Source organism: Bos taurus, chromosome 11 (assembly GCF_002263795.3).
Source record: "Bos taurus isolate L1 Dominette 01449 registration number 42190680 breed Hereford chromosome 11, ARS-UCD2.0, whole genome shotgun sequence".
Taxonomy (NCBI): Eukaryota; Metazoa; Chordata; class Mammalia; order Artiodactyla; family Bovidae; genus Bos; species Bos taurus.
Window position 1 is genome coordinate 21,728,987 of NC_037338.1, and position 23,838 is coordinate 21,752,824.

The 23,838-nt window shown below is 43.0% G+C and overlaps 2 protein-coding genes across 4 annotated transcripts in view; one reads left to right on the forward strand and one right to left on the reverse strand.

The window, feature by feature from the left end:
* Positions 1–7,101, reverse strand: part of MAP4K3 (mitogen-activated protein kinase kinase kinase kinase 3) — a 183,127-nt gene extending 176,026 nt beyond the window's left edge. The window contains exon 1 of one of the 2 annotated variants that reach the window (XM_005212589.5): positions 6,738–7,101. In XM_005212589.5, coding sequence (XP_005212646.2) covers positions 6,738–6,833 — 96 coding nt within the window. In that variant the 5' untranslated portion in view covers positions 6,834–7,101. The remainder of the gene's footprint in view (positions 1–6,737) is intronic. The other variant, NM_001191162.2, reaches the window with a different exon arrangement.
* The window catches only part of TMEM178A (transmembrane protein 178A), a 285,171-nt gene continuing 267,789 nt past the window's right edge, over positions 6,457–23,838 (forward strand). Inside the window, exon 1 of one of the 2 annotated variants that reach the window (XM_059891369.1) lies at positions 6,457–6,524. The gene's annotated coding sequence lies outside the window, so the exon portion shown is untranslated. Of the gene's footprint in view, positions 6,525–10,914; positions 11,486–23,838 lie in introns of those variants that run through there. The other variant, XM_059891368.1, reaches the window with a different exon arrangement.

A 23,838-nucleotide genomic window follows, 5' to 3' on the forward strand; every position in this document is an offset into this window, starting at 1 on the left:
TGTATGGATGTCAGAGTTGGGCTATAAAGAAAGCTGAGCGCTGAAGAATTGCTTTTGAACTGTGGTGTTGGAGAAGACTCTTGTGAGTCCCCTGGGCTGCAAGGAGATCCAACCAGTCCATCCTAAAGGAAATCAGTCCTGAATATTCATTGGAAGGATTGATGCTGAAGCTGAAACTCCAATACTTTGGCCACCTGATGGAAGAACAGACTCATTGTAAAAGACCCTGATGCTAGGAAAGATTGAAGGTGGGAGAAGGGGATGACAGAGGATGAGATGGTTGGATGGCATCACTGACACGATGGACAAGAGTTTGAGTAGGCTCTGGGAGTTGGTGATAGACAGGGAAACCTGGCGTGCTGCAGTCCATGGGGTCGCAAAGAGTCGGACATGACTGAGCAACTGAACTGAACTGAAAGAATCTACTTGCCTTGCAGGAGACCCAGGTTCAATCCCTGGGTTGGGATGATCCCCTGGAGGAGGAAATGGCAACAAACTCCAGTGTTCTTGCCTGGGAAAACTCCATGGACAGAGGAGCCTGGAGGGCTACAGTCCATGGGAGTCACAAAGAATTGGACATGGCTAAGCAACACACACACATGCACACACACACACATGCACACCCACATGCACGCACACACACTGTCCCAAATACTTTTTTAAACATCTCCATTTTACAACTGAGGAAACTGAGGAACAGAGAGAAAGATTAGGTAATTGGCTAGTAGGTGGTGAAATCAGGTAGTCTGACTCCAGAAACTACTCTTAAATCACTATGCTGTGCTATAGAGAGGTTGGCTGTCCACTTTATCAAGTGTCGGAACAATCCCTCTGCCAGTAAGATATTTAATGTGCTAGAAAAGGGGAAACCAACACAGTTTTGATCTCAAACTATGACAGCTTAAAGTAGGCTCACATTTTATGCCCCTGTACATAAAGTACCAAGTCTTATCCTTTTCACTATTTCACACACAGTCCCTAGAACCTTTCCTTTCATATTACAGCTATTCAATGTGGGGCAAATGTTAAATGGACTCTCATGAGAGAATGACTATTCATTCTCAATACAAAACAATTAGATGTACTTTCGAATTCTAGAGGTAAGTACCTCTTTAGGGAATCAGAGCCTAACAAAATCATATAACCTGTTTGTGCCTACAGAAATTATTCAACAATCTGTTCCACTGTCACTTTCCACCTCAAATAAGTACTGAAGTGAGAACACTCAACCTTAATTTATCTCACTCTATCTTTCTGAAGTTTAAGACTACTTCCTCTGGTCCCTCTCGACTTTGTTCTCCATGAAAGTAAAAAAAATGGGCATAGCCCTAGATACTCATGTTTCATTTTCTTTCAGCTGTTCTTTTCTAAATGCTAAAGGTCTTCATGTCTTAACTGACTTTTCCACAGAAGTCCTTACAAATCCTGACTATAATGAAAGAGTGTCTGAGGGTATTAATCGGAATGCCTGAAAGACTGCAGAGTTACATGCAAGTTAACACACAATCACATGTGTTGTGATAACCTGTTTGTCTACAGAAATTATTCAACAATCTGTTCCACTGTCACTTTCCATCTCAAGTAAGTACTGAAGTGAGAAACTCACCCTTAATTTATCTCACTCTATCTTTCTGAAGTTTTAGACTACTTCCTCTGGTCCCTCTCGGACACATGAACACTTGAACATACAAATTAATTTCCTGATTTCACTATCCCGTCTTCAATTCTTCTCCCGTCAGCTTTCAGAGACTCTCTTTACACAGATCACCACGAGAAAGCTGCCCTGGAGCGCAGCCTCTCTACAGCCTCTGCTCCAGAGGGAATGACTTCCCAACACACATAGATAAAATCAGTATCAACATTTCCAAAGTATGTTCTACAAGACACTAGTTCTAAGGGTAAGCAGTTGGAATTACAGAGAAGAGTCCCAGTGTTAAGGAAGTCTGGAGTTTGCTGGGTAAAGCGCTGTTTACCAGGTCTGTTTACTGCAGGACTTCCTGGTCTTTGGTGTAACTCATAGTACGGCTTTCCTTGGAGCATCCTGGTCACACTTTGGAAAACACCTATGAAGTCCAGTCTGAAGGCACAGATGATGCCAAGGCTTCAAGACTTACCAACTGCGTTGGGACATACCGTGGCACTTGACAAAAGAGGGCTATGAGGCACCTTTGGAGGAAGATGTAGTCTGCGAAAAGGTCAGCTGGAGACAAGGAGCTAGAACTCAGGAGAAGGCACAAGCTGGTGGCATCTGGGAGTGTCCACAGGGACCAGGCCAAAGCCACTGAACCAACTGAGAGGCTCTCTTAGAACACATGAAAACCGGTGCTTCAAATTCACCTTGCCTCACCCTATCTCCAGCTTTAGCATCTTCTCTAGCTGTAAATCTAGAAAAACATCTGGACACAAAGGCTCTAAGGGTAGGAAAAATACAAATTCAACAGGAAAACTGCCTGAGAAAAAAAGCATGATGCATATGGAAATCACATTAATGTTAACAAATGCTGGTAACGTGATATGGTATATAACTACCTAACCTCTCCAAGAAATTGCTTTCAAATAACAAACCTACAGCTCTCCATTCTTTTCTTCCTTAGGATCATGGACCTCTTTGAAAACGTAGTAATACCAAGAGCCATCTCTCCAGAAAAACACACAAACATACAATGTTAAGTCTATTAATTTCAGAGGATTTCATGGGCCTCCTGAGGCTCAATCAACGAGCCCCTTTTAGCTGTCAACTCACAGGTCCCTAGGTAACTCCTGCTACAGATACTTCATCTGATAAAACCCAGAGTTATAAGACATTTAAAAGTATTATGACTGTTCTTTTTAAATTATATGTTCATGTACTTTAAGACAGTGCAGTGCATGCCAAGTCGCTTCAGTCGTGTCTGCCTCTGTGCAACCCTATGGACTGCAGTCCGCCAGGCTCTCTGTCCATGGGATTCTCCAGGCAAGAATATTGGAGTGGGTTGCCATGCCCTCCTCCAGGGATCCTTCTGACCCAGGTATCGAACCTGTGTCTCTTATATCTACCTGCATTGGTAGGCGGGTTCTTTAATACTAGCATCACCTGGGAAGCCCAAGACAGTGCAGAGGAAATGTATTATCTGTATTTTTTTGGTCTTAAAAAAATTAAAAACTTGTTGACTGACATAAGTCATTTAACACCACAAACAGAAGGGCACGTGATGGTAATAATACCTTCAAACCAAAACAGCTCTGAGAGGCTAAATGATTTTACAAGGCTACAGAGCTAATAAACTCTGGCTCTTTCACATCCTGCTGCTGCTGCTAAGTCGCTTCAGTCATGTCCGACTCTGTGCGACCCCACAGACGGCAGCCCGCCAGGCCCCTCTGTCCCTGGGATTCTCCAGGCAAGAACACTGGAGTGCGTTGCCATTTCCTTTTCCAATGCATGCATGCAGCTAAGTCACTTCAGTTGTGTTCAACTCTGTGCGACGCCATACACAGCAGCCCACCTGGCTCCTCTGTCCACAGGATTCTCTAGGCAAGAATTCTGGAGTGGGTTGCCATTTCCTTCTCCACTTCCACATCCTAGCTCAATACTTTTTAACCAAAACACACCACCTTAAATATAATAAGCATATTATTACATTGCATAGGATATAGCTTTCAAAACAAAAATCCCTTAAAACACCAACCCTCTAAGAATGACTGTACATAATCAGGCCTCTAACTTTTTTACTTAATCGGATCATTCCATTTTTAGCACCTAAACACTGGTAAATCAGGGAGCAAACTACTGACTTTTGAAAAAAAAAATCCTTTAATGCACTCCTCTCTAATTAACACAATTTGCATAAACAAGGAAAATCAAAAGAGCAAAACAAATACCAAAAAAAAAAATCTGTTATCTTTATAGCATGAACATGATTATGTACAGACAAAAATACAAATAGTTTAAGCTTTGGGTTGTTCAGCAAACCAGGGTATGATGCCAAAAACCACGTAGTTTCTCTCTTTTGGGTCCCTGGTACTAGAAGAGTCTGGCAGGCAGGGATCAAGCATCTATTATCTGATGTCCACTTGGCAGACTCTACAAAAACAGTGAGGCCTGGCTGCACAGCAGGACTTAGGTATACCAACTACTACTTAAAGATCCTCTCTGACTCAGAGCGCGGCTGCAGCTAAATGCTGAACTAAGTTGTGTGCCTCTGTGTCCTCACTTGGATAATACATGATCTGCCCACATATTAAGTTAAGAATTAAGAATGCAGTCCCTAAAGCAAACTGATTCACCTTCTGGCTTGGCCACTTACCATCTTTGACAGGTTACTGCAACTTCCCTGTGCTTTAGTTTCTTCTACTGCAAAATGGAGTTAGTAACAATGTCTCCCTCCATGAGTTGTTGTAAGATTAAGTAAGTTAATACAGGACGAAGTCTTAGAGCAGTGCCTGGCAAGTAACACTCTATAAATGTTAGCTTCTATTATCATTATTTTAAACAGATGACAAAATTAATCAACTTATACCTGTACTGCACTTAGATGTCTTGAGAAATTACAGGCCTGAATTTTTTTTTTTTAAGCATGTGGCTTAACTACCAGCTGTTTTTTCTAAACACAGTAAGTACATGGCCGATTATTCTGTAAAGAACTGATAAAGCACTTACTGTCCACACCGCCACCTAAGACTGACACATTAGCAAAGTTTCAGTTACTTTTCATCTCAATACAGCAAGACTTCCTTAACCAATTCTAAGTTACCTGGATTCACTCACCTCAACTTTCACAATCACTACAAATTCCAAACACAGTAACATAATGGTTATTCTTACAGTGGCCTCCTAACTGCTCTTCACCTCTGTCCCCCATCTCCACCCTACACACTGCAGTGATAAAGCTTGTAAAAATCCAAGTCTAAATTCACTCTTCTGCTTAAAACCCAGCAATGACTCCTCATTGTCCTAGGGAGAAGTCCCACCTCCTTGGAGGACCTAATAAGAGGCCTGCTCAATCTAGGGCCATTCTCCCTCTCTGGCTACTCAGGCCATACAGGCCTTCTTTCAAATCCTCACCCTGCCCTTGGGGCCTCCAAGCCTTCCCAGATCATGCTCCTTCTATCTGGCACAATCCCCTTTCCCCAGTGCCTCTGACTCCCCTGAGGAGATGAGGTCCCCCCTGGTACATGCTCTACTAGCCCTAATCCTAATCCTCTCTTCTCTGCAGCACAAAAGGAAATTGCAATAAGACAGTTATTTAAATGACTGTTTACTGTTGTTCTTGTCCAAAAAATATACACAAGTAAGACTTGCGAAGACCATCCCTCTTTTAGTGCTACAACCCAAGTGCTTAGACACACAGTATATACAGTGCCAGCCTGCTAAGTCTCTTCAGTTGTGTCTAACTCTTTGGGACCCCATGGACTGTAGCCCACCAAGCTCCTCTGTTCATGATATTCTCCAGGGAAAAATACTGGAGTAGGTTGCCACTGTCTACTCCAGGGGATCTTCCCCACCCAGGGACTGAACCCTCATCTCTTATGTCTCCTCCAAAGGCTGGCAGGTTCTTTACCACTTGAGCCACCTGGGAAGCCCCTATACACAATAGGCATGCATAAGACACCCATGCTGTTCATGGAGAAAAGTGGTGAGATAAGTGGGAAGGGAAAGCGACTCATTCACAAAACATGACTCCTGCAGAATACTGGCTGCATTGTGTTGAATATCTAAGTTACCACATGCATTACAAGTCATGTCAAAGTAAAAATCTTCTGCTTAAACGTGGGCAAAACAAAGTTAAGACTCAACTTTCCAAAGTAAACTTAAGTTTCTCTACGCATCCTCAGGTGTTATGTGAAACAGGAGGAGTTCCACTTCAGTTACCAGTAAGAAGATACACAACCAAATCAAGACTGCTGCCACATTTGGCATGAGCGTCCTCTTCTTGGCAGCCTCTGCGAGGCCAAGAGTTGAGCTGGCCAAGGAAGCATGATTTATCTCCCACATTTAGAAGTGGTCCCTCTACAACAGGAATGCTGTGCTACTAATGGACTTTGAATTCTAACCTTGTCAAACCAGTACCTCCCCTAAGTGTTCAAGTCACTTAAAAAAAAAAAAGAGAGAGTTGAATCGTATGTGTCACTGACGGAAACAAGTTTAATAAGGCATCACAATCCAATTTGAGATGGAGAAAAAGTTGCTCTTTCGAAAGAAAGGGAGAAAGGAGTCATCCTAACCAGATCTCTTTTGCAAAAGAAAGTCATTACTTGGAAAATTGAAAGAAACTGGCCTGCAGATGCTAAGAGACGAAAGGTGGTTGAGACTGCCCAGAGTAATGACCATTGCCGGGCCTGGTGGGCAGCAGATGCCAACCCAGCGCGGAATATCCCGGGTCCGTGCGGAGCACGCAGGTTTGACACACGCCAAACCCCTGCCATCCGGCTCGTCGCACTGCCCCTGCCAAAGCAACAAACGCGCAGACCCTCTCAACGCGGTCAAGAGCAGAGCTGCCGCCGCGGATCAGCGCTTCCCGGGAAACGCGCGTCCGGGGCAGATCCAGGTAAGGACGCGGGGGTCTCGGGGTTAACCGCCCGGCCCTTTGTTCGCTGCACAGCCGCGGAGCCCTGGGCGCCCGCCGTGCCTCCTCCCCCACATCTCTCCGGCGCCGACAGGCAGGGCGGACTCCGGCGCCCCGGCTCGCCGGCGCCCCCCACCCTCCCCGCGGCGGGTCAGCGCCCCGCGGCCTCGGCGGCGCGCGGCCCCTCGCCCTCACCTTGTAGACGTCGCCGTAGGTGCCGCTGCCGATACGCTGAATCAGCTCGAAGTCCTCCTGCGGGTTCCGGCGGGACAGATCGAAGCCGGGGTTCATGGCGGGCCCCGGGTGCCCCCCGCCTCCCTCCCAGCCAGGGGAGGGGGGGCGCTCAGGGGGCCACACGGAGAGTGGGAGCCGCGGCCGGCCCCCGGCTCCCCCCGGCGGTCACAATTGCCCGGCTCCACGCTGCGGCCGCCGCCGCGGACGACAACCACCGGCCTAACCGTCCCCGCCCCCCGCAGCCCGCCGCGGCGCCGAACCCGGGTCACACCCACACGGAGCGGAGGACGCTCGCAGCCCCTAGCTCGGGGTGAAACTCCAACATGGCTTCCGCCTTGGCCGCTCCTCCCCCTCCCCTTACTCCGGCTCCGCCACCCTCCTCCCCTTTTCCCGGCTCCCGCCCGACTGCGCAGCCGCGATCCCGGAGGGAGCGCTCCCTGGCCCCGCGCGCAGCCCGCCCCTTGCGCGCTCCGGCTCCGCGCGCCTCCCCGGCGCGGGCGGGTGGCCGGGCCCTACCGGCCCAGGGGGCCGCGGCTTCCCGTGGTGGCGGACCGGTCTGCGGCTGCCGCCAGCCAGGCCGCGCCAGGAAAGCTCGCCTGTCCCCGGGACCGTGGGTGGGCACAGGCCGACAGGAGCGCCTATTCGCTTGTCATTCCCCCAACGACAAAGTTTGACGTCGCCTCCTTAGGCTCCCATCCTGAGCAGGTAGTAATTTGAATTTGCAGGTAGTGTCTCGAACTTTTTTTTTAAGACGCAGCCACAAATAGGACACAACCGAATACCACAGACTTTCTGGTATTGCTGGCAAAGTGTCCTGAGGAAAGCCCCTGAAAAAAAGTGAACTGTGCAGACTCCGACCCCCGACACTCGGGCCCGTGGAGTTGACCTGCCGGGGTGCCAAAGAGGACGGGCCAGGAGGGCGGCCAGGGTGGCCTGTGGAGTAGGTAGGCGGTGGGAAACACCCCGAACGCGTGGAGGGCGTGGGAGACAGGCAGAGTCTAGAACTAAAGCAGTGCTTGACGATCACCTTCACAAGGCATCTGGATTATCACAGATGGGGGAGAGACCAGCAAGCTGTCAAGCAACCTTGCAAAGGAGAGGGGGGTGGGGATGAAAGGTGGAGGGTGGACAAGCTCCATTCCCACGCCTGACATGTCAACACGTGATGATCCGGAAGCTCTATAGTTGAACAACCCAAAGCTCCACCCTGCTTAAGACCCAGATTTCAACCATTGCATCCCATGTATGTGGACACCAGCTCCAACTCTTATTAGCTGTCCAAGAAAACTTTTGGGTATGGAGGGTTAATTTTCTGTTCTCAGGAAACTACCCATTGTGTTAGTCGCTCAGTCCTGTTGACTCTTTGCAATCCCATGGACTGTAGCCCGCCAGGCTCCTCGGTCCATGGAATTCTCCAGGCGCGAATACTGGAGTGGATTGCCATGCCCTTCTCCAGAGAATCGTCCTGACTCGGGGATCAAACCTGTGTTTCATGTCTCCTGCATTGGCAGACAGGTTCTTTACCCCCAGCGCCACCTGGGAAGCGCCCACTAGGCATTTCCAACAGCGGTAATCAAGTAGATTGGTGATGGCCATTCCGAAGTACCACTTGGGAGTTTTGCTTCAGAAATGCTTTCCTGATACCCTTAGGCACCGCACCCTCTGACCATCAATATTCTCTAATGCCTCGAGTCTCCCTGAGAAACTAGGTCTTGTCAAACCTGTTAAGGATAAAATTGTTCAGTTGCTCAGTAGTATCCGACTTTTTGTGACCCCATGGACTGCAGCATGCCAGGCTTCCCTGTCCTTCACGATCTCTCACAGTTGGCTCAAACCCATGTCCATTGCGTCGATGATGCCATCCAACCATCTCATCCTCTGTTGCCCTCTTCTCCTCCTGACCTTAATCTTTCCAAGCATCAAGGCCTTTTCCAGTGAGTCGGCTCTTCACATCAGATGGCCTAAGTATTTGAGCTTCAGCATCAGTCCTTCCAATTAATATTCAGTTTTGATTTCCTTTAGGATTGACTGGTTTGATGTCCTTGCAGTCCAAGGGACTCTCAAGAATCTTTTCCAGCACCACAGTTCAAAGCATAATTTTTTCAGTGCTCAGCCTTCTTAATGGTCCAACTCTCACATCTGTGCATAACTACTGGGAAAACTAACTACATGTACATTAGTTGTCCAGTCATGTCCCGACTCTTTGCAGCCCCGTGGACTGTAGCCTGCCAGGTTCTCTGTCCATGGGATGAAAGACCATGTAAGTATCATCAAATAATAGTCAAATGAACTAAACTGCTTCATTTTTATCTTTTCAGTCCCTTTGCTTACAGTAAGATTGCATGTTTACTAAATTCTCAAAGTTGTTTGCTCTGTTGACTAAAAGATGTTGGGAAATGACCATCTCTTCGCCTATACAAGTAGACTTTCAATCATCTAGTGTTTAATTATTTTAAAGTATCAGTACCATGAGCATATTATACCATGAACATATTACTTAAACTGCCACTGTATAAATACTTATCACTGGGTTTTTTTCTAGATGGATCTACCCTAAGCCTCTGGTATCTTCAGAATTAAACTCCTGACTATAAATGTTATTCCATGGCTAAGGACCCTGTTTTGGGTCTGTTTAAGGCACTTCCCCAGAGTGCAAGCCTGTTCTTCAGCCTGTCCACTTTTGGAGAATTGTTTGGCTTCTTTAAGCCAAACATGAGGATAATTAGCCCAGGATTTAGATAAGCAGATCTAATAAACTACCCCAAATAGGAACCAGTTCTGCTCTCCTTCTCTGCCTTTTTAATGCTGTAAAGACAAAGTCTCAAGATTGAATGCGCCAAAAAGAACATTCTAATGGTTTCACTGTTTTGTTTGTGAGGATTATCATCTGTGCAGATAACTTTGTATTTGCATCGCTAATAGACTTCTTTCAAAGGGAAGAGACATTTCAGTAGGGTTGGAACAGTCTTTAAAGTTTTGTTTGTTTCATTTTGGCAGGGCCAAACTAGTCCTTTTGAAAAGACATGGATTTGTATGTAAGGGCCTGATTTGCCATGTGGGTTACAACATAAATAAAAGGACTTTTGCAGTCAACAAAGAATAAAATATTTTGTTCTTTGCAATACTAATACATATATACAGTCAAAGTTGATTTTTTTTTCTATTCTAACACTTCTCATCTTCGCTAGAAATAACACTAATGATCACACTTTCTTTGAATCAGAGAAATAGCTTCCCTCTTCTATGATTAGAAGCATCCTTAGAAGTCATAAGTTGCTTCCAAAGCGTCTCTCCCTATTTACTACTGCTTGAATACCTTCATTAAAAGGGAACTTACTGCCTGCAATGCAGGAGATGCGGTTCAACCCCCGGGTCAGAAAGATCCTTTGGAGAGGGGAATGGCAACCCTCTTCTTGCCTGGAGAATTCCATGGACAGAAGAGCCTGATGGAGTCCATGGGATCACAAAGAGTTGAACACAACTGAGTGACTAACACACATTTCTGAAGCACCCCACTTTACTGTGAGATAGTGTTAGTAAATAATCATATAACAATAATAGAAAACAACAATATTTAACATTACCAAGTACTTACAAGGTGCCAGGCCCTGAGCCAAGTTCTTTCCATGTTTTATCGCATTTAAATCTCACAACTTGATGACATAGATATTACTATCTCCATTTTTTGTTGCACAGACAGTAAACTGCTCAAGGTAACAGAAAAAGCTGAAATTTGACTAAATGTAGTACTACACACAGAGAAGGCAATGGCACCCCACTCCAGTACTCTTGCCTGGAAATCCCATGGATGGAGGAGCCTGGTGGGCTGCAGTCCATGGGGTCGCTAAGAGTCAGATACGATTGAGCGACTTCACTTTCACTTTTCACTTTCATGCATTGGAGAAGGAAATGGCAACCCATTCCAATGTTCTTGCCTGGAGAATCCCAGGGACGGGGGAGCCTGGTGGGCTGCCGTCTCTGGGGTCACACAGAGTCTGACACGACTGAAGCGACTTAGCAGCAGCAGCAGCAGCAGTGCTACACAAAGGTCAGGCTCTTAGTCACTAGTTTGTAGTTAAACTATACTTTAAACATTTTCTCTCATGCTTAGCCAGAATCTGCCTGCCTGTTACGCATTTCGAGTCGGTGGTTATTAGATTCTAGTGGCATAGAGTACAAAGAAATGCCATGGTGACTGCCTTCAAGGAATTTGCAGTATCCAAAACAGTGTGAGAAGCACAGAGGAAGGACATAAATGTTGACCAGAAGATGTAGGAATGATGCTAAAGCTAAATTTTGAAAACTACATCAGAGTTTGCCAGACAAGGTGGGAAATGGTACACTCCAAGCTGGCCATTTAGCCCCAGGCCCTTAAAGCACCCATCTATGTAGGGAGCACATGAAGGCTAAGATGAACTGTAGTAGTTACTGCCATATCCAGACCACCCTTCTGTTAGCCTGTCCCTCATGGATCTGTGGCTTAGAAATTCTCTGGTCTCCATACCAGCTTTCAGTTTTATCCTCAGAACCTGTTGTCTAATAACTCACTGTCAATGAGTCTAATAACTCATTGTCTAATAACTCTCTAATAACCACCATTCACATTTTCAGTACACCACCAGCTCAGGGAAAGGAATGCTGAGGCAACCCTAACTCAGAAAAGACTCAGTACAACCAAGCCATCCATGGGAGAAGAGACTCAGACCCAGGTATGTCTGTGAACCAATGTGGCAGAACATTGCAGGAGATTATATAGCCTCGCCTAGCACAGCTCTGAGCCTGGTTACTAGGGTTCAAATCTTGTCTCTCTCTCCTTACTGAACAACCTTGGGAAGTTATTTCAAAGAGGAGCAATTATGAAGAGTTGAAAAGAAAATAATGTGTAAAAGTCAGTAGTGCCTGGCACCATAGTAATCCCACAAAGTATTATTTACTGTTGTTTTGAGTACATTTTTATAATGTTTTAAAGGGGAACAGTCATGAGGATCTGGTCCCATCACTTCATGGCAAATAGATGGGGAAATAATGGAAACAGTGAGACTTTATTTTGGGGGGCTCCAAAATCACTGGAGATGATGACTGCAGCCATGAAATCAAAACACCCTTGCTCCTTGGAAGAAAAGCTATGACCAACCTAGACAGCATATTGAAAAGCAGAGACATTACTTTGCCAACAAAGGCCCATCTAGCCAAGGCTATGGTTTTTCCAGTAGTCATGTATGGATGTGACAGTTGGACTATAAAGAAAGCTGAGTGCCGAAGAACTGATGCTTTTGAACTGTGGTGTTGGAGAAGACTCTTGACAGTCCCTTGGACTGCAAGGAGATCCAACCAGTCCATCCTAAAGGAAATCAGTTCTGAATATTTATTGGAAGGACTGATGCTGAAGCTGAAACTTCAATACTTTGGCCACCTGATGTGAAGAACTGACTCATTTGAAAAGATCCTGATGCTGGGAAAGATTGAAGGCGGGAGGAGAAGGGGACAACAGTATGAGATAGTTGGATGATATTACTGACTCGATGGACATGAGTTTGAGTAAGCTCCAGGAGTTGGTGATGGACAGGGAAGCCTGGCGTGCTGCAGTCCATGGGGTCACAAAGATTCGGATATGACTGAGCGACTGAACTAAACTGAGTCATGAGGATGGGGATGGAGATATGATTTAGGAAGCAAATGCAATAACAGAACATGAATTAAGGCCAGAGCTGTCTAGGATGGAGAAAAGGGAAGGAAACCAGGAAGTAATTGGAAGATGGAATTGACAGATTTGGAGAGGTGAGGGAGCAGACAGAGACATGGATGACAAGCAGGTGCCTGACCTAGACAATTGGGAAGATCCCCAAAAGGTGATAGCATTTGTCATAAGAGGAGCTGGGGTTATTTGCTGGAGAGTTTTAACACTGGATCAAAGGAGTGATTCTGTTTGTATATGTTAAATTTGATGTGCTCAAATAGAAATGTGAAATAAGTGATAACTTTTACATTTATCACTAATAAAAATTACAGTTGAAACAGAAAAAACTAGGAGACTAATTTTAAATTTTGGGGAGCCATAGTTCAGAAATGTTTGTTGAGCATCTGTTAGGTGTCAAACATATATGAAGTTCTGGCAATGAAATAGGTCCCTAAACTCAAATTGAGGCTAAAGACAAGTTCTCAGGTAAGTACTGAGGTGCAGAGAAGCAAAGCAAGAAGGAAATATTAGATGCCACTCAGGCTAGTAATTTGGTTCTTTTTCAACCTATATATATTTTTACTTTCTTTAAATAAATATTTTAATTTTTTTTTAAGATAGTAAATGCGTATTTTTAAAAGCAGTATTTTTACTCAGCGTTTACTCACAGGGCAAGTGGAGCCCTGCATGGGAAGTAGGTGGAGATGGAAGTCCTCAGGTGTCAGCTTTCAGCTTCTACTCTGTTATTCTGAGCAGTTCACCTCTGCTCTCAGATTTGCATACCTCCTAGCACAGTGTTTCTCAATGGAGGTTTCAGGAGCATTTTGGATAGGACAGTTCTTCCTTGTGTGGGACTGTCCCCAAGCATTATAAATCCCTGCCCTGCACCAGTACTGCCCCCAGCCATACTGACATCAACAGTAACATTTCCAAATGCCTAGGGCTGGGCTGGAGGGTGTGGATAGTGACTGAATTGAGAATGTTTATCATGTCCCTTAGGAGAGCTATCACCCACACCAAACTATTTACCATGGAATTCCTTTCTACATCATAGTACATTCCCTGAGAGAAGTCCTAATATGTACTGTCTCTCTTACTACATTTCCAGTATTTAGCACCCAAGTGATGTTTCTCAGCTCTCTGTAGATCCACAGCCAAGATTCTACTTCCCCTTTATTATGTAGTTCCTGGGTTCACGTAAGAGGGCACTGAATCTAGTCTTTGCTGGTTATGAACATCTTCACAGAGGAAGGAACCTCTAAGCTGAGACTTAAAAGATGAGTAGAGAATTAGCCAGGCAAGAAAGTATACTCCATACTGAGAGTAGAAAGATTATACTCAAAGAAATGAAAGTAGTTCTGTCTGGGGTGACTAACAGATAAGGTTAGAGTGGTAAACAGGGATCGTCCCTTAACAGGCATGCAAATTGTGATAAATAATTTGGATTTTTATTGAGAACCCAAGGGGGCTAGTGATGGGTCATCAGCTCACGAGTGGCATAATCTTATTTATGTCTTGGAAATACGGCAGTGTCTGCAGGTGGCGAGTGAATTGGCGGGGGGCAGAACTGGAGATGAGCTGGGAGAACATGGAGCAGTGTTTGCTCTGAGGTCTTCGTTGGCCTCACTGAGCCTTCCGCAGAGCTGGTCTGCAGTCTCAGTCTTGTGCCTCGCACTTCTGCTCCCAGTCCTCTTTATACTTCACAGGTGTTTCCACACCTAAGTCTCTTGCCCTTCTAATTCACTTTTACTATCTGTGGAACTAGGACAATTAGTATTAACAAAGCAAAGATGGAGGGAGTTTTAAAAAAGAGAATGATCAAGTGTGTTAAACGCCAAAAAAGAGACAGGAGACAGAAGAGTGTCATTAGATTTATCATCATGGAGGTTAGTGCTGACCTAAGTATTGACATTCGTGACTCCTCTTCTGCCAGAGTGTCCCCTCTTAGTTATATTCTCCTAGATCCCCTTCAGCCTTTCTCATACATCATGATCTTCATACATTTCATCTGGACCCCTCTCATATGGACACATATTGTATATTCATATCTTTCTAAATTTTGGTGCTAAGCATTGAGCTAGCTCAGTATTCCACATGGAGTCTGGTCAGTGTTGACTACTGGAAGACTATAAGTACCTATTATCTCGGCACTATCATGGCCTAAACTTTGATTCAGTTTCTTATAGTTCCAACAAACTTAGGGCCATTGTACTGCCCAACTCCAGGGGATCAGATTATAATTTGCAATTATATAATTCTCAACTCCAGCTGGCCCCTAGGTCCTGATCATGAAACGTCTCCAAAAAACATTTGCTCACCTCTGAATCAGATCGTCAGAGGTGTTCTTGAACGCCCATTGCCGTGAAGTACCAGGGACAAGAAACCTAATCTCATAAATCCTACTGTAAAGTCCCTGCCAAAAGTTCATCAGATCAGATAGCATCTTCTCATCACCAAACAGATGTAACACACCAACAAAACCGGGCACAGAATACCACTACTCAGTGTTGCTACCAGCAGAGATCTGGCAAAGAAAAACAAGACAAGAACTTTGTTTAGGTAGAGAAGTACTTCCTATCTTCTTGAGAAGTCAGGATTTCAAGGGGGTGCTCTTGGGCCTGCTCTATAGGTAAATGATATCTTTTTAGACCCAACTAATCCTTGATGGGTGCAGGCTATGGAAAAAATAGACAAAATATTAAAGGATTGTAAGGAAGGGCAGGCTGATTGCAGGCTGGGTGAGAGATAGAGATGCTAAGATAATCTTATGGATAAAACTCCTAATTATATTCATCTTTTGTCCCCTGGTAGATGAGAGCACAGTGTTTCCCTGGTTCCCTTTCATATAACGTCTAGCCCTCAGTTAAAGGCTATTGCCTTGTCCTCTAGTTCCCAAGTACAGAGTAAGACAACTGTTGGGCCAGATGGAGTTGAACCGGAACAAATTCAATTACATACAGTGTTTTTCCAGGGTAGGTGACTGCCCAGAGTGCCATCCTGCTGGCCTTTTCATTAGAAACTTTAGTCTAGTTGCTATTATTCCCTTAGGAGGACTCCAAACCTTACTCTCAACAAAGCCTGTAGCAAAGCAATCTGCTTATATATCTAAAAAGTTCATCACCTTGGAGGAAAAAAATCCACTAATTTGGTTTAAACCTGGACTGGAGTTTTTTTTTTTTTTTTTCTATCAAAACAAACAAAAAACAGCCAAAACAGAAACAAAGCAAATCAGAAATAAAAGCCCAGTAAAATAATTCAAATAAAATGCTAGGAGTTTTTCATTATTCCTTACCCTCTGCTCATTGCTCAAGGCAGCTGTGAAGGTAACTCATTTCTCAAACTGACCCAGATCTCTGCCTCAGGAAACAGAACCTGCTGGGCCTGAGCTCATGGTAAAGCCCAACTGGATCAAGACCACTTTTCAGCTGCTGCTGCTGCTGCTAAGTCGCTTTAGTTGTGTCTGACTCTGTGCGACTCCATAGATGGCAGCCCACTAGGCTCCCCCGTCCCTGGGATTCTCCAGGCAAGAACGCTGGAGTGGGTTGCCATTTCCTTCTCCAATGCATGAAAGTGAAAAGTGAAAGTGAAGTCGCTCAATCGTATCTGACTCTTAGTGACCCCATGGACTGCAGCCCACCAGGCTCCTCTGTCCATGGGATTTTCCAGGCAAGAGTACTGGAGAGGGGTGCCATTGCCTTCTCTGCCACTTCTCAGCATTAGAGCCAAAACTTCAGCCTGGAATCTGATCATCTGGACTTAAAGATACTTTAAAAATCTTCTTATGTTTAAATTAAGACTCATCTGGTAATACCAACTTTCCCAGCTGAGCATCTGATACCATCAGAAATAGTTTAAACATGTGTTGGTGAAATAATTGTTCTCATCATAAAAGGAACAAAAGGAAGGAAACTCATGAAACGTTCCTGGCTGCTTTGTATTTTATTTACAAAAGGCTAAGCTCTTCTATAAAATTTATGAATGGTCATTTTTAAGTGTAAGTGTGGAGCTGTACAGGCATTCTATCTTTGTCTCAACACCAACATCAACTGGGCATCAGTATCTGAAAATGTTGTAGGAACTTTTAATACCTAAAAGTATAACACTTTTACATTGCTGATGTCAATATTTAGGGCTAACCTGTCACCTAAAGAGAGCCCTCTTTGATCCTTCCAAATAAATCCAAAATACCATGTCCGCAAATCTGAGAGCAGTCTGTTTTTAGCTATGGGATGCAAGCCTCTTAATTAGTCTCCCTGGCCCCATTCTCTTCTGACAATACCACACCTGGCTAAGAAGCAGGCTTCTTAAAATGCCAACAGTGAAAATATGGAAGTCCTGGGAGGAAGCTAAATTTGGAATGAATATGAACTCACTTTTAGGCATATTAAATTTGAGAAGATAAAAAGGGCATTAAGGAGAAACCATTGCAAAGATGGTGACAGATTTAGAAAGTACAAGAGGAAATGAGATCATCACGTGTAAATTTGAGTCATACAAATAAAGAGTAGAATCACGAGATCTCTAAGTTCTTTTCTCAGTCTGAGAGTGTAGAACAATGGTGAGCATTTTTTTTTTTTTTTTGAATGAAGGCCACTTAAAGGGAGCAGAAAATGTTTCTGGACTTCTTTTTTTTTTTTTAAACATTTAAAGTGAAAAGAATGTTACTTCCATATCAAGAATTTATACTGTGGGATGATTTATTAAGATTTGAGTATGTATTCATTCTTCCTCAGGCAGTGTTTTCCAGCCTTTCTTTGTTTGATATATTTGTGACATGAAATTTAGAGACAGGATAGTTGGAGACATGTTAGTCGGGCAGTAAGAAGACAAGGGGAATAATTCAGCCAGAAAGAAGCTGAATCAACCTTTCAGATGTTGAAAGAAAGAGAGAAGGGAGAAAATAACCAAAAGCTCAGTTAACTGGTTCCTAGAGAAAGTTTGGGGGTTTGTGTTTAAGGCCTAAAGAGAATAGAATGGACCTCAAGTGTGAGTCTGTAACCATGAATGGGTTCCTTATAGGTGCTCTTTGAGAGCTGCAAGTAATGATTAGAATACCTTTCTAAGATTATGGTGTATCTTTATATGTGATCCTAAGAAGAGTTTGAGGTAGGTGGGATCCCAGAATAAATTAAGGTTACGAGAAGAATGCCAATGAGAAATTTGCCAATAGTTTTGAATTTTGCTAAAATATTATCTGGTCCTATGTAACAAGTCATGACACAGAAGCAGCTTTCAAAGCTGTTATAACTGAATTTGCATTGCTTTTTAGCATTTATAAATGTTTTCATATTTATATCTCATTTTATCTTTGGAATCACTCCTTCATTTTTTATCGTCCCCAGTTTAGAAAGTAGGAAATTGAAGCTTGCTGCTGCCAAGTCGATTCAGTCATGTCCGACTCTGTGTGACCCCATAGACGGAAGCCCACCATCAAAGTCAGCTTTGATGACTGAACTTCAGGTTATATTAGGTGTTGGTTGTATTATGAGTAAGATATGCACCCAGTCCTCGACCACTCAGCCCGTTCTTTCTCCAGTTCTCTCCCAGAGCTTTGCTGTCCCCTCTGAGCTCGGGCTGGGCTGGTTCATGGTGCAGTCCACAACTGAGCATCACCTACGCAAAGTGCTTACAGGTTGCAGTTTACACGAAGAATTGACTCCAGGGTACCTGGCAGTTCCATGCCTATGCTGCAGTCGTCACAGTTGCAAAGGTAAAGAAGAAAAGGGAAATCTTGTACACCGTGAGGAGGAGAATAAATTGGTACAACCACGTTGGAAGGACATGTTTCATTATCAAAGCTAAAGATGCCTTTACAGTCTTACAATGTAACAATTCCACTTCCCCATGTATACAAGAAACTCTCCCTCAAATGGGTAAGGAGACATGTAAATGAATGTTCACTGAAGCATTGTCTATAATAGGAAAATAATTGGAAACAACCTAAATATTCATCAACCTGAGAATGGATAAGTAAATTTGTGTATGATCACACAGTAGAATATAATATTATAGTTAAAGTAAATGAGCTAAAACTGGAATTAGAATATGCATAAATCTCAACTAATGGAATACTGAGTGAAAAAAAGTGACAGAAGATAAAGTATGCTACCATTGACATGAATGTTAAATGCATCAAATGATACTGCATATTTCCATTTGTAATAGCATTTTAAAATATTCGTGGTAATGATAAACTCTGAATTCAGGATAGTTGTTACCTCTGCTGAGAAGGCAGGATAATGATAGAGTATGCAGAAGCCATTAGCCAAATCTGTGTTTCTTTTAAAAGAAAAAAAGCAAAAAACGTGGATCAAAAGTAAATATGTGACAAAGCTGGGTGGGAAAGACAAAAGAGTTTGTTATATTATTTTTCTATACTCTGTATGTTTGGAATATTCCGTTTAAAAGTATCTCTGGGCCATGGGCCCTGGAGTTCTGGGATTCTCTTGTGGTTTTTACTCTTGTGCAGATTTGTTTCTTTTTCTTTTCTCATGCTGGAATTCCATCCATTCTTTGATATCTAGCTCAAGTCTCACTACCTTAATTGAGAATTTCTGTGACCAACCTTATCAATTCAAACTGCTTCCGCTTTTCGAAACCGTGATAGATCTGTCAGGTCAGTTTATTTTTTTCCCTCAGTTCTTGTCTCATTGCAACAAAAATTTGGAACAACGAACTAAAGGGTTTAACGTAACAGAAAAGTTACAGCTCAGTTCAGCGCAAGCAGACAGGTCTTTCATTAGACAGACACTCCCAAGGCATAGGAGCAGGCTGACCCCAAAGGAGTCATCCCATTCCCTCTTGGCTTCCCTCTTCTTTATACTTCCTGTCTCCTCCTCTTGGTTATGCCCTGTGCTAAATAAAAAATCCACCTGTAATGTGGGAGACCTGGGTTCGATCCCTGGGTTGGGAAGATACCCTGGAGAAGGGAAAGGCACAGTATTCTGGCCTAGAGAATTCCATGGGATTGCAAAGAGTCGGACATGACTGAGGGACTTTCACTTGCACTTTCACTATGCAAAATAGGGCCTGTACCCACCACCAATCAATGAAAGGAAACGTAAATAGGCATATAGTCAAGGCCGATTGACAATTGCAAGCTATATAACAGCAGGCTCTGTTGTATATGTCTTCCCATAATTCAGTCTGTTATAATCAGATGTATATATGTGTAGAATATTTATGAACCCTTAATGGGCTCCTGGCTGCTTAAAATTACTTGAAGAAGCCCCTGTGATTGGTTTGTATCCACTGTGTGCATGTGCAGGAGTTGGAAGAGTCTCTGTGGCTATTTTTGTAGCATATCTGTGAGCTCTCCTGGGTGTGTCTGGGATGGGGTTTAGAGATGAGCTTGCATGCCTTTCAGCCAGGCCAACCCTCATTGCTCATGCCTAGCTTCCTTCCTAATAGATCTATAAAGTTCTCTTGTACACTATGTATTTATGACCAAATTCTTTCATATTGTTGTTTAAATATATATTGCCTTGCATTAATGTTTGACTTTACTGTACATGAACCTTCTTTTTCCAATTATATTGTAAGAGAATTAAGAGCAGGGACAATGTCTTTAATGTGTTTTATTCTTCCCCAGTGCCCAGTAGAGCCTAACCAGATACTTATTAAAGAAAAGTGGTTTATGAACCAATAATTATAACCCTTCCTACAAAACCTGTACATAGAAAGTTGAAAATACTAGTTTGAGCTACATTTGCTTTTCTTTTCCAAGAGAGAGAATACTAATGAGCTGTGAAATGACGAAAAATCAGGCAGCAGAAGGGAAAAGAAAAAATAACGGGTTTGTATATTACACATTCTGAATAATCGGCTCTTGAATTATTAAGTGTGGGTTATTTCTTATAGGGAAAGTCAGATTTTAAAAATTCATTTTATGACTATTGAACTGCTTCATAGTTATTTCCAGTTTTCAGACAATCATAGGCCAAACTTACAAATTATTTTGGAAAAACATTTCCTCTCGTGATATGCTGCATAATCACACACAAATACACCTTGTTTTTTGTAGTGTTTATTAGACAAGACCTGGGAATGGTGGTCCAGTGAAACTAAAAAACAAAAAATATTGCACCTGTGAAATCAGAAAGGATTTTGGAGGAAAAGAAGTTACTTTGAGTTCAATTTACCTGTAGTCTGTCTAGTAAAAAGTGCTTGGTGCTTGAGGCAATCACCTCCCCCGACACCTCAGAGTAAAAGGTTCGTTTCTACTAGTCCAGAATGAAAGCTGAGGAGCACAGGAAATGGTGAGAGGCCTGGACTACACTGTCTCTTCTCAGAACGAAAAGTCAGTTATCACAGAATGAAATAAATGTAGGAATCAGTGTGGTTACTTTTAGCAAAAGTAGTAGCTGGTATGGTCTATTTCAAAACTACCTCCGTTTTATCCCTGGTGTATTTTACTAAACCAGACCACTGTCTCAGGGTTCTTTGGCCTAAGTGCTACAATATCCAAAATACAGTTTCTTAAATTAGACCTTACCTACATCTGTATTTATGACTTCATTCTTCATTCTAAAGTGTACCTCAGGGAGGTAATATCTTTTAAATTATTATCCTTCTTTATCTCTATGTCATTTATGCCTTGACAAAGAAAACTAGAGACACAAAAATATCTTGCAATTTGGTAAAAGATCACTTATTCCCTCATGTTGACCTCATTTGTGGGTATTAAGGTTGAAGTAAAGTCTTAAAGCAGTGACCAGAGTATTTTTATATTAATAATGAACCTTATCATTGGTATCTGCAATTTTTCCTTTCCTTAAATAAAGAAAAGCAAGAAATATGCTGTTATAGAGGGAATATATCCAATGATGCTTACTCCTTGGAAGGAAAGTTATGACCAACCTAGATAGCATATTGAAAAGCAGAGACATTACTTTGCCAACAAAGGTCCGGCTAGTCAAGGCTATGGTTTTTCCAGTGGTCATGTATGGATGTGAGAGTTGGACTGTGAACAAGGCTTAGCACTGAAGAATTGATGCTTTTGAACTGTGGTGTTGGAGAAGACTCTTGAGAGTCCCTTGGACTGCAAGGAGATCCAACCAGTCCATTCTGAAGGAGATCAGCCCTGGGATTTCTTTGGAAAGAATGATGCTAAAGCTGAAACTCCAGTACTTTGGCCACCTCATGCAAAGAGTTGACTCATTGGTAAAGACTCTGATGCTGGGAGGGATGGGGGGCCGGAGGAAAAGGGGACGACAGAGGATGAGATGGCTGGATGGCATCACTGACTCGATGGACATGAGTCTGAGTGAACTCCGGGAGTTGGTGATGGACAGGGAGGCCTGGCGTGCTGCGATTCATGGGGTCACAAAGATTCGGACACGACTGAGCGACTGAACTGAACTGAACTGATATCCAATGAATATGTTGGGTTCTCAAAGTTTCCTAAAAGTTTATAACATGAAATTACTTTCCCCTGGAAATAGAGTAATTAATAATTGTTACATTCTAACTCAAGGCCACAAAATCCAAATAATATTAGTAGGTGTGGCAGTTGATTAAGAAATCATGTCTTATTTTCCTGTCTATGGGCTTGCCATGGAAAAACAAATATTTTTCCCTTCTCTTGTCTAGAGGAAAGGATAAAACGTGGTGATTTTCTAAAGTTTTAGGGAGACGGAGACTCAATTATCTGGAAGGAGAAGGGTTCTAAGAAAATGGGAATGACTTGACTTCAGGAGAATTTGGATCTCTTGATTCCAGAAGGAGGCAAGAACTAGACAAGAGGCAGTTTCCATAAATGGTGAAGACCCATGTTCATCCCCAGATAACAGTTCAGAATGGTATAGACCTCTCACTGGGATGCCAGCAAGGATATGACGTCTCAGAAGTAGTAAAAGTATTCATTTATAATGTGTGGGCATACATAGTCGTGTCCAACTTTTTGCCACCCCATGAACTGTAGCCTACCAGCTCCTCTGATGTGGAATTTTCCAGGCAAGAATACTGGAATGGGTTGCCACTTCCTACTCCAGAGAATCTTCCTGACCCAGGGGATGAACCTGCATCTCTGGCGTCTCCTGCATGGGCAGACAGATTCTTTACTACTAGTGCCATTTGGGAAGCCCTAATTTATAATAAGCTAAAGTAAATCAAGGGTACAAGTTGTAAACTCTAGGGTTACTATTAAGAGAACAGTAAAAGTATGTGTAAACAATATCTTGTATAAATAGTAAAAGAGAAAAGTAATAATAAAGAAAACTCAAGCAAAAGGAAGGCAAGAAAGACAATAAGGGGAGGTTGGGGCTGACATATACACACTACTATTTATAAAATCAATAACTAATAATACCTATTGTATAGTACAAGGAACTCTGCTCAATACTCTGTAATGACCTATATGGGAAAAAAAATCTGAAAAAGAGAATACACAGAAGAACTGTACAAAAACGGCCATAATGACCCAGGTAACCACAATGGTGTGGTCATTCTCCTACAGCCAGACATCCTGGAGTGTGAAGTCAAGTGGGCCTTAGGAAGCATTACTACCAACAAAGCTAGTGGAGGTTATGGAATTCCAGCTGAGCTATTTTAAATCCTAAAAGATGATGCTGTTAAAGTACTGCATTCAATATGTCAGCAAATTTGGGAAATCCAGCAGTGGCCACAGGACTGGAAAAGTAAGTTTTCATCCCAACTCCCAAAAAAGGGCAGTGCTGAAGAATGTTCAGATCTCCGGACAGTTACATTCACTTCCCATGCTAGTAAGGTTATGCTTAAAATCCTTCAAATTAGGCTTCAGCAGGACTTGAATCAAGAACTTCCAGATGTACATGCTGGGTTTAGAAAAGGCAGTGGAACCAGAAATCAAATTGCCAACATTCTCTGAATCGTAGAGAAAGCAAGGGAATTCCAGAAAAACATCTACTTCTGTTTCATTGACTACATGAAAGCCTTTGTGTGAATCACAGCAAACTGTGGAAAATTCTTAAAGATATGGGAATACCAGACTATCTTACCTGTCTCCTGAGAAACCTGTATGTGGGTCAAGAAGCAACCATTAGAATCAGACATGGAACAATAGACTGATTCAAAATTGGAAAAGGAGTACAACAAGGTTATATATTGTCACCCTGTTTATTCAACTTATATGCAGAGTACATCATGCGAGATGCCAGGCTGGATGAATCACAAACTGTAATCAAGATTGCCAGAAGTATTAATAATCTCAGGTATGCAGATGATACCTCTCTAATGGCAGAAATGAAGAGGAACTAAAGAGCCTCTTGATGAAGGTGAAAGAGGAGAGTGAAAATGCTGGCTTAAAACTCAACATTCATAAAACTAAGGTCATGGCATCCTGTCTCATCATTTCATGGCAAATAGAAGGGAAAAAAATGGAAGCAGTGACAGATTTTCTCTTCTTAT